Source organism: Pelophylax lessonae (assembly GCF_965119305.1).
Source record: "Pelophylax lessonae genome assembly, chromosome: 4".
NCBI classification, from domain to species: Eukaryota; Metazoa; Chordata; class Amphibia; order Anura; family Ranidae; genus Pelophylax; species Pelophylax lessonae.
In genome coordinates, this window is record NC_138771.1 from 554,463,616 (window position 1) to 554,480,073 (window position 16,458).

At 44.4% G+C, this 16,458-nt stretch overlaps 1 protein-coding gene across 1 annotated transcript in view; it reads left to right on the forward strand.

The window, feature by feature from the left end:
* The window catches only part of GCK (glucokinase), a 52,938-nt gene that overhangs the window by 17,747 nt on the left and 18,733 nt on the right, over positions 1-16,458 (forward strand). The window contains exons 4-7 of the mRNA XM_082255090.1: positions 269-388; positions 2,000-2,095; positions 4,224-4,323; positions 16,156-16,339. Coding sequence (XP_082111216.1) covers positions 269-388; positions 2,000-2,095; positions 4,224-4,323; positions 16,156-16,339 — 500 coding nt within the window. The remainder of the gene's footprint in view (positions 1-268; positions 389-1,999; positions 2,096-4,223; positions 4,324-16,155; positions 16,340-16,458) is intronic.

The window sequence follows — 16,458 nt, forward strand, 5'->3', positions numbered from 1 at the left end:
AATATCTTGTCTTGGATGTACAGAAAAATGCCATTACCCAATAAATACAAGGTCTGAACATCATATGGAACGCAGATGGTGATTTTTCCTTCTCAGTATGTAAAAATAAATCTCCTGGACCTTTGGGGGCTCATGTATGGAAGATTATGAAAAAACGATTTTCTTTATAGAAAGCAGTCAATGTGTGAATAAATTAAACATTACAGGTTCCTATAGGCAACACAGACAGATTCGTAGTTATCACATTGACCAATTTCTCTCTTCCCAGCTGTTTGATTACATTGCTGAATGTATCTCGGATTACCTGGACCATCAGAATATGAAGCACAAGAAGCTCCCATTGGGCTTTACTTTCTCCTTTCCTGTCAGACATGAAGACATTGACAAGGTAACAAAACTAGAGCGAGACAACTACCTAAAATAGCAGAAACACTACAGTGTGCACAGGGTGTATGGATAGGCCTATTCAATAAAACATCACAAGAAGCAAAGTACAGAACGAACAGCATACCCAGACTGTGGGTTCAAACCCCTAAGCAAGACCTGGAATATATCCTGTGGTTCTTTAGAATCCAAAACAATATTTTATGAACTATATTTCTAAGGTCCCAAGGCAAAAAAACTATTGGTAGATACAGTATACATGAATGGATGCAGCTAATAATCAGTACATCAATAAATGTATTTTTTTTTTGTTTCCAATAATTTTTATTGGCAGAATTTAAAAGGTACATACAAAACAATTATAAATGGTTGAAAAAGCCGCTATCACGCATAATCAGCCAACAGAAAAATTCATAGTAGTAAATGACATATAAAGGATCGTTGCTTCTACAGCCCATTGATGGTAATTTTCCCTCGACTCCTCAGATCATTATCCATAGCTCATACGGGAGTACAAAACATCACATCCAAGAAGGATAGGAAAGAAGAAAGAGAGTATATAGAGTATTCTGTGCAATGGAAAAAGCTTAACACCAAGGTTCCAGGAACGAACTCTAAGTGTTTCCTTTAAAGATAGTTGATCCAGGGTTCCCATATCTTTTCAAACCAGGGTATTTTATCATTGAAGATGGCTGAAAGTTTCTCCTTGACCATTATCCAGGGGAGTTCGGTCTTAACCAAATCAAAGGGTACTATGGGAGATTTCCACAATCTAACTCTCGCAATACGAGCTGCTAAAAACACAAAAGAAATCAGCCTTCTTACATGACAAAAGTATTTTTTTTTAGTGCACAGAGTGCAAGGTACCGGAATTTGACCTTGTATGAGAATCTTGCAAACCCTGTATAGCAGAGCCGGAGTGTGTGAGGAAGTAGCAACACAACAAGCCAATCATTTAATGTGCTGACAAGAAGAATGCTGATAGAAGGAGCACAGGCGCGTGTACAGGGTGTGCCAGATGTGCCTGGGCACACCCTAATTCCTCCTGTTTAGACCCCTGATATTTCACCAAAGCCCCCTAACGGGGCTCCTAAAAATATTGTAAAAAAAATGTAAAAAACTGCCCTACTGACACCAATCTCTGCCCTACTGATACTGTCCATTGCTCTACCGACACTGTCAGTATATATACGCATGCACACACACATATTTGTTTGAGCTTTAGGGTGCCATCCTTAATGCAATAGGCTGTGCACACCTATGAGGAAGAGAAAGCATAGTGACAGAGAAATGAGCTTATCACTGTGTTACTTCTCTTTTCACTGTCCAGTAACCAGATGGGACAGGTCCTAGATGACCTGGGCTCAGAGGCAGTGGGTTGAATGGTGCTAGCTATTAGACTAAGGATATCTAGTGACAGAAAAAAATATTGTTGGGAAAATCTTTGCATTGAAACAAAATATTGCAGCAAAAGCTGGTTTTGTTCTTTTAACTTTTAATGGACTATTCAATTTATGTTGATACTTTTGGCTGGAATTCTACTTTAAATGGTTTAGAATAAAGACATACTAACATCTGCTCATTGTTCATGATAGTAACCATTCATTCTCTGTAGGGCATCCTCCTGAACTGGACCAAAGGCTTTAAAGCATCAGGAGCAGAGGGAAACAATGTGGTCGGACTGCTAAGAGAAGCCATCAAGAGAAGAGGGGTAAGAGACAATATTGTTATCCAATGCCATTGGCACCCAGTCATATTTTACATATATCACACATCTGCAATCACTTAGAAATGAAAACAAACTTCTCACTGGTTGGTGTGAAATAGCTCATGCAAGGGATCTTTAACAGTTTTTTAAAACTTTGTCAAGCTTTTATTGCTGTCTGCATCCACTCTGGTGAGATTTGCCCTCACTTCTTTTGTGGTCAGCAGGTTAGAAAGTGAAGGGATATCTCCAGTTCAGCATACAGCAACTAAAGCACTATTTTAGGTAAAGCAGGGAATGATCAGTTCTGGATATTTTTACTGTCTGTGTTCCCATTGGGTGTTCCTGAGGATTAACAGAACAGGAAGTAAGGGGGAATCTCTCAACAGGCATACAGTATCTCACAAAAGTGAGTACACCCCTCACATTTTTGTAATTATTTTATTATATCTTTTCATAAGACAACACTGAAGAAATAAAACTTTGCTACAATGTAGAGTAGTGAGTGTATAGCTTGTATAACAGTGTAAAAATAACTCAACACACAGCCATTAATGTCTAAACCGCTGGCAACAAAAGTGAGTACACCCCTAAGTCAAAATGTCCAAATTGGCCCAAAGTGTCAATATTTTGTGTGGCCGCCAATATTTTCCAGCACTGCCTTAACCCACTTGGGCATTGAGTTCACCAGAGCTTCACAGGTTGCCACTGGAGTCCTCTTCCACTCCTCCATGACAACATCATGGAGCTGGTGGATGTTAGAGACCTTGCTCTCCTCCACCCTCTATTTGAGGATGCCCTACAGATGCTCAATAGGGTTTAGGTGTGGAGACATGCTTGGCCAGTCCATCTCCTTTACCCTCAGCTTCTTTAGCAAGGCAGTGGTAGTCTTGAAGGTGTGTTTTGGGTCATTATGTTGAAATAATGCCTGTGGCCCAGTCTCTGAAGGGAGGGGATCATGCTCTACTTCAGTATGCAGGGCCGCCATCAGGGGGGTACAGCCCATACACATGTAGGGGGCCCGGGCATCCTGAGGGGCCCCAAACAGGGAATGGTTGCCACCTGTCCTCGCAATGCCATTCAATTGTATTCTCCGCCGTTCCCTTGCAGACTGGCACTATGTTGTGGGTCCTGTCCCTCACTAGCCCTCACACACAGCTGTAGGCCCTGCCCTCCCCTGTTCTACAGTTGTTCACCCCTGGACAGGAGGGGCGGCATTTACTAGAACCATTCACCTTTATTTTCCTGGGATGGAGAAGATGGGACTGGCAGAGGAGGAGGACATGGAATGCAGGAGGACATGGGACTGTAGGAGGACAACGACACGGTAGGTGGGCCCTGTGGAATGTTGGTGGTCAGGCCCGGGGGGGGGGGGGCCAGGCCAAAAACTGTGTAAGGGGCCCCAAAATTTCTGATGGCTGCCCTGTCAGTATGTCACAGTACATGTTGGCATTTATGGTTCTCTCAATGAACTGTAGCACCCCAGTGCTGACAGCAATTATGCAGCCCAAGACCATGACACTTCCACCATCATGCTTGACTGTAGGCAAGACACATTTTGCTACACTTTATATTGAAGCAAAGTGTCATTTCTTCAGTGTTGTCACATGAAAAGATATGATAAAATATTTACAAAAATGTGAGGGGTGTACTCACTTTTGTGAGATACTGTATGTATAAACAACAATAAATATCCAGGAAGGTTTATAACCACTTTCAAAAACTGATATGAAAAAAACAATTTTGTTTGGAAATCAACTTTAAAGCAGACCTAAATTTTAAACATGCCCTTGGGTCTGTAGATTCCCCTTTCTAAATACCAGTTACGCCCCTCTTCATCTTCACTTGGCGCCATGTGAGGCAAAGGAACTAATTGGCTGCTTAGAAAGAGGCTTAAAGTCTACATAAATCATATAGGAAATGTGCTACCAAGTCATAGTCAGTTGCTGCTTACTGTTTAATAGAATATGTTGTCTTTGCAACATATTGTATGTGTTATTGAAACACATATGTAGCACTTCACTTGTCCTAACATCTATTGGTAGCAGTAAAGCTTTGTTTACTGGTAATTATCATCCAGTCTATCAGTAACTTCATAATCTCATAATCAATAATCGTCCTCTGCTCTTTTCAGGATTTTGAGATGGATGTTGTTGCCATGGTAAATGATACTGTTGCTACTATGATCTCTTGTTACTATGAAGATCATTGCTGTGAAGTCGGCTTGATAGTGGGTAAGTGTACACTCACACTGAATTTCATGTGGGATTCCTGTTCGGGATATATGGCATAGTTTTTTTTTTTTTTATTGTATGAAAGCCACCTAACTTAGGGAAAACATAAAACTGCGTAGCTACATAGCTGCATTACTGCAGAACTAATAGTATAAAAACTTATGAACCCCCAAATAAGAAAATGCAAATTATATATATTCGGTGGAAAATGTGGTGTATTTTGAGTGATGACCCATTATGAGTTGGTTATTATAACCTTTGCTTAACTAGTTGCAAATTTTGGAGATGCTACACACCAAAAAGAAATGCCATCATTGTACACAAGACATATGTAGTATGTTCAGTTTCTCTGCCCTGCTTCTGGGACCCCCCTCCCCGCATACAGCAATTGTTGGCTTTGATTAATCAAAGCCAGCATTAAAGTGTTACTAAACCACAACAGTAAAATCAGTTTGTATATGCAGTACAGCATGCTTGCTATACTCACTGTGGAACCTAAGAGGCTAATCCTGCGCATTGTGTATAACGGCTGTTTGATCCTGTCTTCTCTGTCTCCCCCCCCCCCCTTCTTCCAATGTCCACAAACCATCTCCTGATAGAACCTGAGGATAGAGGACAAGCTGCACATGCTCAGTTTGGTGTGTATTGCTAGAGAGTTTTTTTTTTTTCTTGGGAGAGTGCATGTAATCAGCACAGGGCCAATCAGCACTATCCAGACAGAGGGTCAGGGGTCCTGCAGCCTTATAGTCAGAGGAGAATGAAAACTCCTCCTACAAGCTTTAATCAGACACTGATAGAAGTCACAAGACTGCTCTAACTGCTGATGTAAAAAGGTATTGAGCAGTTTATATTTACTAAACTACTGCATTTCCATGTTCTGTCTACTGTGGGAGACCAAATATAGTGAATGCAGGGTCCTGGGTTTAGTAACACTTTAATGTATACTCAGAGAAGGTGTCCCAGCTGTAGATGTCAACTGAATCACTGAATCAGTGTTTTTAAATAACACAGGTCCGAAGCCAATATAAAAAGATACAAAGTAATAGAGGTGCGCATCGTCACTGGTCTCACGAGTCGATTCGATTACGATTATCCTGTCAACGATTCAATTTGATTTGATTCGATTCCGCAATGCATCACAAAGCATCACAATTACTGCCTTTGGTTTTCGTAAAAAAATTCAAGCAATCAGATGAACTCCAGAACTCCTGCATGTAGCAAAGTCTGAACACAAAAGACAACAACAGTATTTATTTAGAACAGTAAATACTAAATGGCACAGCCCCCTTTACAATTCACAGCCCCCTGCACATTAAACAGCCCCCTGCACATTAAACAGCCCCCCTGCACAATCCACAGCCCCCCATTTACATTCTACAGCCCCGCATTTACATTACACAGCCCTTCCATTTACATTACACGGCTCCCCATTTTCATTACACATTCCATTTACATTACACAGCCCATCTATATTACACAGCCCCTCATTTACATTACACAGCCCATTTACATTACACAGCCCCCCATTTACATTACACGGCCTATTTTACATTACATAGCCGATTTACATTATATAGCCCCCACCCCCCTGCACTCCCAGGACAGCCCAGCCAGCGCACCCTAAAGTTAAAACAAATCATTGCCAGTCCCTCTGTTTCACGGATTCCTTCCTACAGTGTCAGGGTGCCAGGAAACCAGACCACATGGCGATGCAGGTATAATAAGGCAGTTTATTGGAGCAAACAACAATAAACGCACAGCAAGAGAAAGAAGCGAGATCAGGAACAGCCGGGGTCAAGTCCTGAAGCAAGTAGTCATCCAAGCCGGGGTCGAGTCAAGAAGTGGGTAGTCTGCCGATGCCGGGTCTTCTGTCGATGCCGGGTCATCTGACGATGCCCGGTGAAGAGCCAGGAGAGTCATCAGCCAAGCCAGGTCATACACGGAGGAACACAGTGAACAGAAGACTGCTAGCAGAGATTGAAGCACAAACACAAGGGAAAGGACTGCAACCCATCAGGTGATAGATATAGTCAGGTGTGCAGCATCATCACTGTGTGACACCCAGGCAGCAGGCAAGTGATGATGCAATCAGAGTTTATAGGAGGCAGCAGTCTGCACATGTCCAAGATTGCTGCCAACAGAAGGGCAAGGTAAGATCTTGACAGTACCCTCCACTCAATGGCCCCTCCTCCACAGGGCAAAAAACAGTTTCTGAGGAAAGCGAGCATGGAAAGCATGGAGAAGGGCGGCAGCATGAACATCAGCAGAATTAAACCCAGGAACGCTACTCAGGACCATAACCCTTCCAGTGCCCCAGGTATTGAACCTGACCTCGGAACAGACGAGAATCCAGGATGATGCTAACCTCATACTCCTTCCTCCTGATTTCCCACAGGAATGGGACGAGAATAAGGGAAGCGTGGAAGTATAGTGATTGCAAACCAGTGGCTTCAAAAGTGACACGTGAAAGACTTTAGAGATATGCATGCCAGGGGGAAGACCAGGGGGAATAGGCCACCGGGTTCACCTTACAGGGGATGCGAAAAGGCCCAACAAAACCCTGGGGTTGAGATTACGGGTCGAAAACCACAACCTCTCCCTGACCTAGTACGAAGGAGCAGATAAACGTCTCTGTTCTGCCTGGAGCTTCTGACGCTGTGCAGAGACCTGTAAAGACTCTTGAATCTGCACCAAAGAGGAACAGAGCACAAAGTTGATCCTCCACAGCTGGAATGTCCTGTGATAGGAATGACTCAGGCAACACAGCGGGTTGGAACCCATAATTATTCATAAATCTAGACATTCCGGAAGATGAGTTGATGGCAGAGTTCCTGGCAAATTCCGCCCAGGGTAGCAGATCAACCCAATTGTTCTGATGGTCAGAGATATAGCAGCAGAGAAATTGCTCCAGAGCTTGGTTGGAACGCTCAGCGGCATCATTGGACTGCAGATGGTAGGCCAAGGAGAAGGAGAGTCGAATACCCAACTGGGGGCAAAAGGCGCGCCAGAACCTAGAGACAAACTGGCTACCATTGTCCGAGACAATCTCCTTAGGCAACCCGTGTAAACGGAAGACCTGCCTGGCAAACATCAAGGCAAGCTCCTGAGTGGTAGGCAGCATCTTAAACTGAACACAGTGGCACATCTTGGAGAACCAGTCGACCACCATGAGGATAACTGTGTAACCTCGAGACGCAGGAAGATCCACAATAAAATCCATGGCCAGGTGAGATCAGGGACACTCCCCATTGGGAATGGGATGCAGTAAGCCCAATGGAAGGTGCCGAGGGAATTTGTTCTGGGCACAGACCGAAAAAGCAGCCACATACACTGCAACATCAGTGCAAAGAGGCAGCTACCAGAATTGACGGGAAATTGCCCAGGACATCTAGTTCTTACCAGGATGACCGGCAGTCTTGGAATTGTGGTATGTGTTCAACAGTCTGGTGCACAACCCACCAGGTACAAAACATTTTCCAGTAGGTCTCTCTGTGGGAGCATCAGGTTGAGCAGCCAAGATCTGCTCCCCAAGAGGAGAGGGTAAGTTGGAGCGGGTGGCAGCCAGGATATGATCTGAAGGTATGACCGATGTCGGCACAGAGTCCTCCCTGGACAACTCAGAATACTGGCGAGACAAGGCATCAGCCTTAACATTCTTGAAGTCGGGCAAATAGGAGACCACATAGTAAAAAAGAGACAAGAATAAGGCCCATCTGGCCTGACAGTGTGTAAGCCGCATGGACTCTGAGATATACATCAGTCTCTTATGATCTGTGGGAATGAGAACTGGAACCACAGAACCTTTGAGCAAGTGTCTCCACTCTTTGAGAGCCAGGATAATGGCCAAGAGCTCTCTGTCTCCAATCTTGTAAGTGTATGTATACTAGTGCACTTTAAGAAATATATAAGATAAAAAACATATAAATATGTGCAATCTTAAAAGATAAAAAAATAAATAATGAAAACATTAGTGCAACCATATGCAATTAGCAATAAAAAAGTGCATTGTGCTAAAGTGCATGACAATAATATCCCGGTGACACAAGTGATGACAGTATATAACAATACATAAATCTAAAACGTCATGGAATTCACTCCACCTTTACGTGAAAGTGCGTGATGCTTAAAAGTGTACGCAAAACAAAAAGTCTCTGAGTCCTTAATATTTTCAATTATATAACAATACAAGTTTGTTGATGTTGAATGGATTCACACTGCATGTGATATTCAGTGCTGCATGCAACCCCAAGGTGTCCACACACAAAGGTCAGGTGGCAGCTTATCAGAAAGAGGCGTTCTAATCAGCATGTATATCACAAGAACCCTTTATGTTGGATTGGCCCCCGGTATATGGAAAGATCTCTTTCAGAAACCAAAACCCTTCAGTTCAGTATGATAGATACAGGTTCCAGACATGGCAAATCGACCCGCTGCTCAAAACAAAGTATTAGACCATGGACACCCAGATGAAGATAGGCTCAAGCAGCATGTAATCCCCCTATCTGGAATGGTTCTTCAATATGCTCCAAACAATATCCGGTTCACATGTAAATAAATGAGAAGCTGGATAGTGCATTACCCTAAAACCACTTTATTAGAAGTAAATTGCACTTACACTTGAGATGAAAAGTTCCAGCATGTACAAGCCTGCGCTATCGCCTGCAGCACAGACCACGCAAAGTGACGATTCGGCTACTCTCCCCAACGCGTTTTCCCTCAGAAGGCGTCAACTGAGATTGGAGGACAATTGTAAATGCACTCAGCTGGACACAGCTTCCTGGAGTAGAACCCACAAGGAAGTAAAGGTCCATCAGGTGTCTGAGGCTGAGACAGGAGGGCACCTACTCCGGTCTCAGATGCATCCACCTCTAGGACAAAGGGCCAACTAAGACTGGGATAAGATAGAATAGGAGCCGAAGGGAAAGCAGACTTGAGGACCCCGAAATCTTGGATTGCAGCAGGTGTCCAATTGTGGGAATCGCTGCCCTTCTTGGTCAGATCAGAGATAGTTTTGGGCAAAGAGGAAAAGTTCCTGATAAATTTCCGATAGTAGTTGGCAAACCCAAGGAAGCGCTGAATGGAACGGAGACCACTGGGGCGAGGCCATTGTAGAACAGCTGAAACCTTCTGAGAGTCCATGGACAACCCTTCAGCAGAAGTGATGTATCCCAAGAAGGCAACCTGAGACAGGTGAAATTCACATTTCTCAAGCTTACAGAAAAACCCATTCTCACGTAACCCTTGCAGCACCCATCTGACATCTAGGTAGTGAGATTCAATGGAGTCCAAGCAAATCAAGATGTCGTCCAAATAGACTACCAAGTATTGCTGCAACATATCATGAAAGACATCACTGATGAACTCCTGGAAGACAGCGGACGCATTACACAAGCCAAAAGGCATAACCAGAGATTCGTAATGATCAGTTCTGGTATCAAAAGCAGTCTTCCACTCGTCGCCCTCCTTGATCCTTACGAGGTTATATGCGGCCTTTAGGTCTAGTTTGCTAAAGACTGTTTCTCCCCTGAGGCAGTCGAACAACTCAGTAATCAACGGAATCGGGTATGCATTCTTAACCGTGATGCGATTGAGGCCCCTATAATCAATGCAACTCACCCCCCTTTTTCTTTACGAAAAACGGAGGGACAAACACCAAAATTTTTATCGTCCATCCCCAGACGACCAATTTTAGTTTAATGTGTATGCAGTACGCCCGTGAAAAATCGGATACGAAAGACTGCGCATGATCTGAAGTTGCTGACAACCTGGAAGTCTAGGAACAAATGTCCCAAAAAAAAAAAAAAAATAAATCGGACGAGAAATGAACATTTATGCACTGTCAACTAAAAATGGTTATGAACGCTGAGCAAGAGAGAGAAAAATCGGAGGATATTTTGTCAGATTTCCGTCAAGTGTGTACGGGCCTTTAGTCTCCGCAAAAGAGGATAAACCCTGCCACGAGGGTGAATAGCACCAGGTTGCAAGTCTATAGTACAATCATACGGACAATGAGGAGTACCAGCGCGCACGTTGTCAAATACATCTTGATATTCACTATATAGGCAACACTAAATCCGAGGAGATACAAAGTACCTTAACAGGCCCACGGATAAAAACAGCCCCACACTGTGGAGACCAAGAGAATATTTCGACTGACTGCCAATCAAAGGTTGGATTGTGTTTCTGAAGCCAGGGGTACCCCAAAACAAGGGAGTAATGCGGGGACGAAATAACTTGGGAGTCGACCTGTGCCGACATCGATCAAAATCAGGAAGGAAATTAGAACCTCAAGCTCATCAGGGAGATCCTTGGTCACAATCTCGTCCTTCAGTGCATCAGAGAGACCATAAGAGAAGACAGCCACCAGAGCCTCATTATTCCAGCCCACCTCTGCTGCCAGAGTATGAAACTCAATGGCATACTCGGCAATGGTTCTTATACCCTGTTGAATGGACAGGAGCTGCTTTGCAGCAGAGGCAGAGTGAGCAGGCACATAGAGTACCCTACAAAAGGAGGCAACAAAACCCAGGTATCACAGGATTATCGTTCTCCCCAAGAATCCCCAAGGATTCCCCAAGGCCAAGGCCTTGTCCGAGAGCAACGAGAAGCCCACCTTGGAACTATCAGAAGGAAACGCCTGAGGAACCATCTTATAATAAATGCCCACTTGGTTTAGGAAGCCATGACACGGACTCGGTTCAACCCAGTCATCCCTCTGGTAACAGTGACTTCAGCTGCAACTGCAGAAACAGGAGTGGCAACAGGAGCAGCAGCAGTAGCAACTACAGGAGGAACCACTGGCCTAGCAGCACAAGGAGCAGTGGCGGCTGGTGCTCAAAATTGTTGGGGGGGGGGGCCGCAAAAAGAAAAAAATGTAATAGGTATTGCTTCGTGGCAAAAAACGCGGTAAAAAATTGCGTGACTTAGAGGTCATGGTACAGGCATGGCACAGGTGATGGTACAGGCATGGCACAGATGGTATAGGCATGGCACAGGTGATGGTACAGGCATGGCACAGGCATGGCACAGATGATGGTACAGGTATGGCACAGGTGATGGTACAGGCATGGCACAGGTGATGGTACAGGCATGTCACAGGTCATGGTACAGGAGATGGTATAGGCATGGCACAGGTCATGGTAAGGGCATGTCACAGGTCATGGTACAGGCATGGCACAGGTGATGGTATAGGCATGTCACAGGTGATGGTACAGGCATGTCATAGGTCATGGTACAGGCATGGCACAGGTGATGGTACAGGCATGGCACAGGTGATGGTACAGGCATGTCACAGGTGATGGTACAGGCATGTCACAGGTGATGGTACAGGCATGGCACAGGTGATGGTACAGGCATGGCACAGGTGATGGTACAGGCATGGCACAGGTGATGGTATAGGCATGGCACAGGTGATGGTACAGGCATGTCATAGGTCATGGTACAGGCATGTCACAGGGGATGGTATAGGCATGTCACAGGTCATGGTACAGGCATGGCACAGATGGTATAGGCATGGCACAGGTGATGGTACAGGCATGGCACAGGTGATGGAATAGGCATGGCACAGGTGATGGTATAGGCATGGCACAGGTGATGGAATAGGCATGGCACAGGTGATGGTATAGGCACGGCACAGGTCATGGTATAGGCATGGCACTGGTGATATAATAGGCATGGCACAAGTGATGGAATAGGCATGGCACAGGTGATGGTATAGGCATGGCACAGGTGATGGAATAGGCATTGCACAGGTGATGGAATAGGCATGGCACAGGTGATGGTATAGGCATGGCACAGGTGATGGTATAGGCATGGCACAGGTGATGGAATAGGCATGGCACAGATGATGGTATAGGCATGGCACAGGTGATGGTAAGGTCATGGCACAGGTCATTGTACACAGGTACATGCATGTCACAGGCATGTAACACGGCCCCCCCCCCAATCAATGCATAGAGAGACCAGCGTGCGTGCGTGCCCCCTTCAAAGCACCAGACTGTGACAGTGTGCGGGCCAGCCCGTTCCCCCCCCCCCCCCCGAGGCATCACTTACCGGCTCAGTCTCACTGCTGCTGCGGGTCTGTCTGCGGCCTGCGGGAGTAGCGTCTCTGGGCTGGCTCTGCCTGCGGAGTCTGCGGACTGTCTGAAGACTGAAGAAGTGTGTGGGGACTCGGAGTCTGGGACCGAACGTTCTCTCACAGCGGCGTCGGAGTGTTACTCCACTCAAGTCTGTCAGGTCAGGTGGTCACACCTGTAGACTTCTTCTGCGGACTGCGAACGAGCTAGCTGCTTTCTTCCACGGAGTCGTCTCAGTCAGTCGAGTCCTCACGCGCTCTCGCTCTCTTCTCTCTCAGCAGGGCGAGAACAGAAGGTGATCACGACATGACGCCGGGGTGGTGCACGGCCCCTACGTGTCACGTCCCGGGATGTCCTCCTGTGATTGGTCCAGGCTGGAGTCTGGACCAATCACAGCCAGGAGTCTAGGAAAGTGGGGAGTGTCGGGGCGCATTGCTCTGCGCCCCGATGACCCCCAGAAGGCCGCCAATCGGCGCCTCTATCTGCCTCATGTGGGAGGCAAACCCCCCCCCATACCCAGCACTAAGTCCGGCGCCCCTAGTGGGCGAAAAATAGACATTTCTTTTTTATTTAATCTTTTTTTCTTCTTCATTTTTTTGGGGGGCGGCCGCCACTGACCAGGAGCAAGGTGTGCTGTGCATGCAAGCAACATCTGCTATGCCTGAGCAAACTGACCCAAAAGGTGATCTTGTTGATCGAGCCTGGTAACTAGCATGGGGAGTGTGGGAGTACCTGCATTGTCAGGAATAATGGCCCTTGAGTACTGTCAGGGTGCCAGGAAACCAGACCACATGGAGATGCAGGTAAAATAAGGCAGTTTTTTTGGAGCAAACAACAATAAACACACAGCAAGAGAAAGGAGCGAGATCAGGAACAGTCGGGGTCAAGCCCAGAAGCAGGTGGTCATCCAAGCCGGAGTCGAGTCCAGAAGCTGGTAGTTATCCAAGCCGGGGTTGAGTCCAGAAGTGGGTAGTCATCCAAGCCGGGGTCGAGTCCAGAAGCGGGTAGTCTGCCGATGCCAGGTCATCTACCGATGCGAGGTCGAGAGCCAGGAGAGTCGTCAGCCAAGCCTGGTCAGACATGGAGGAACACAGAGAACAGAAGACTGCTAGCAGTGATGCACCTTGGAGCACAAACGCAAGGGCAAGGACTGCAACCCATCAGGTAATTGATATAGTCAGGTGTGCAGCATATCATCACTGTGCCACACCCAAGCAGCAGACAAGTGATGATGCAATCAGAGTTTATAGGAGGCAGCAGTCTGCACATGTCCAAGATGGCTGCCAACAGGAGGGCTAGGTAAGACCTTGACAAAAAGGATTCATGTAAACCAATGCCTCTACCTTATTATCTCCGATCTTTCATCGCCGGTCACGTGCCCTCTGGCCAGCCGTTCTCCTCCTCCCAGCCTGAGGGCATGTGACCCGCGATCAAAGATCGGAGATAATAGGGTAGAGACATCCATTTACATTAACCCTTAGAGAAAAAAAAACTAAAGGTAGGTACTCAAAGATCTATCCCTAATGATAAAAGATCTATCCCACACATAAAATGTGTGAAAAGCGTAAATACGCCACAAAAAGGGGGTGGGAGTATACCGGTAAGGGGCCAATAGGTAAAACTGAATTTAAAAACCTGATTTAATACTCAACCACCCAACCAATGCAAATGTATAATAGAACACTCACTGGCTATGAAAATGTAATCTTTAATGATCAAAAAACAGAAAAATACAAGCCAAAGAGTCTGTGCAGGATATTTGCGTTGGTTGGGTGGTTGAGTATTAAATCAGGTTTTTCAATTCAGTGTTCTCTTACATTACCCTTACACACTGTAGGAAGGCATCCATGAAACAGAGGGACTGACAGTAATTTGTTTTAACTTTGGAGTGCGCAGGCAGGTTGAATTGTTCAAGGCTGCATCAAGATGTGTCGATTCGAGATGTGTTGGCCTCCCCACCCTCGTTCATCAATTATTTTCAACACCCCTACAAAGTAACATATTGTTACTTATGTATCATTGTGTTCATATTGTTACTTTTGTATCATTCTGTTCATTTATCTGCATATCAAAGGAATGAACTTAAGCCCCGTACACACGCGTCGATAATTGGCGTGAATTTTCGGCCAACGTCCGATCGGCCGATTTTCGGCTTGTTAGTATGATGCTTCCGACAACCGACTCTGACTTTTCGGCCGAAAAAAATTTGGTGTGCAGGCTACAAAATTTTTGTTGGCCGTCAACACAACGGCCGATTTTCCGTCAGTCAGTACAGATTTCGGCAGACAAAAATCTGATGAGCAAGACTGGGCATGCTCAGAGAAGAAAAAACACACGCAAAGTAAACCAGCACATGACATCACTTCTGAAGTAGATTTTTGTTGGCTGAGAAAATTTGTGTGCAGTCTAGGCACATTCCAACCAACAAAACACCACTCTGGACAAAAGTCGGAAGATCGGTCGGCCGATAATCGTTGCGTATGTACGAGGCATTAGAATGAATCTGCAAATGTCAGATGTCAGTTAAAGCAACCTAACAAGTAAAAAGAAAAGAAGCTTTTTTTAAAAAAAAAAAATGTTCCTTTGTTTAACCCCTTATTAACCCTTAGTTTACTCTAATCAGCCCTAATTAACTCCTTATTCTCCTTCTCCCTTCAACTTTTACTTTCCTGTTGATTTTTTTGGTTTTTTCTATTTTTTAAATACTGTATTAATATAGTTATATTAATATAAACTTTTTTTTCTGTTTTGCTTGTTAATTTCTTTTACACATTTAACTTAGTATTTATGAATTTCCCATTTTAAAAAGCGCAGAATTAAAAAAAAAAAAAAACAGCACTTTATTTAATTTGTAAATAACTTTGCAATGCTCTCTACCAGAATCATAATATTAGTGCCATTTTAAATAGGACAAATTACAGAATAAAATGTACACTTTTTATGTGCACTAACACTATTTATTTTTAAGCTAACATTGCTCAAAAAAAGGACAAGTGCGTTTCGATTCGTTTTGTTGAGATTGACTAAGGATTGCAAAAAAAATAAAAAAATCATTGTTTCAAGACCATATTATGAAAATAAAGTCTTGTTTGTTCTTTAAAATAATATATGACTTCATCTTAAAGTAGTTCTAAAGGCTAAAGTTTCATATAAAACTTTATGCATTCTATGCATGAAGGTAAAAAAAACTTTGTGTGCAGCTCCCTCACCCCCCCAGCCCCCCTTATATTTACCTGAGCCCGATCTCGATCTATAGATTTGCACGAGAGCAGTGGCTTCCTCCTCACTTTAAGTAATGACAAAGTTATTGCCGCATAAACAGGTCTTTGCAGAAGTGTAAAAATTGGTCTGGTCCATAGGAAGGTTAAACTTTTATTTACAACCTTAGCATTCCATGTTTTTATGGCTGTAGGAATAATTCACAAAGATAAAAGGCATGAGCTGACCAACAATCGTTATTTAGAGCAAATAATAGTACTATATTAATACTAATGGTAAAAATTGCTTTATATAACAATAACGGTGGTAAATAGCACATGCAATATAGCCCTATTCGTTGAGCTTTTTAATTGCTTATACAGATTATAAATAGTGTCCAATATTACACTGTATACTAGCAGGCTGACCCTATTGTAAGGAAAGTAATCAAAGGCGGCATTTGGTTGTATTTAGTGACATCAGCAGCTGTTCTGTAATTAGACTAGAGTTCTTTAAACCTAATGATGTTTTAACATCTATTTCCATTTCAACTATCTAGGCACTGGCTGCAATGCCTGCTACATGGAAGAGATGTGCAATGTGGAATTGGTAGAAGGAGAAGAGGGGCGCATGTGTGTCAACACGGAATGGGGAGCGTTCGGGGACACAGGGGAACTGGAAGATTTCCGACTGGAATATGACCGAGTGATAGATGAAGGCTCACTAAATCCTGGTCAGCAACTGTAAGGATGCAGAATCTTGTCCTCTTTGTCTCTGCAAGTGGTAGACATATAGCTTTTTCCCGTTGTTTAAAGAGGTTGTAAACTCGTTTGTTTGTTTTTTTTTTGTTTTTTTTTACATC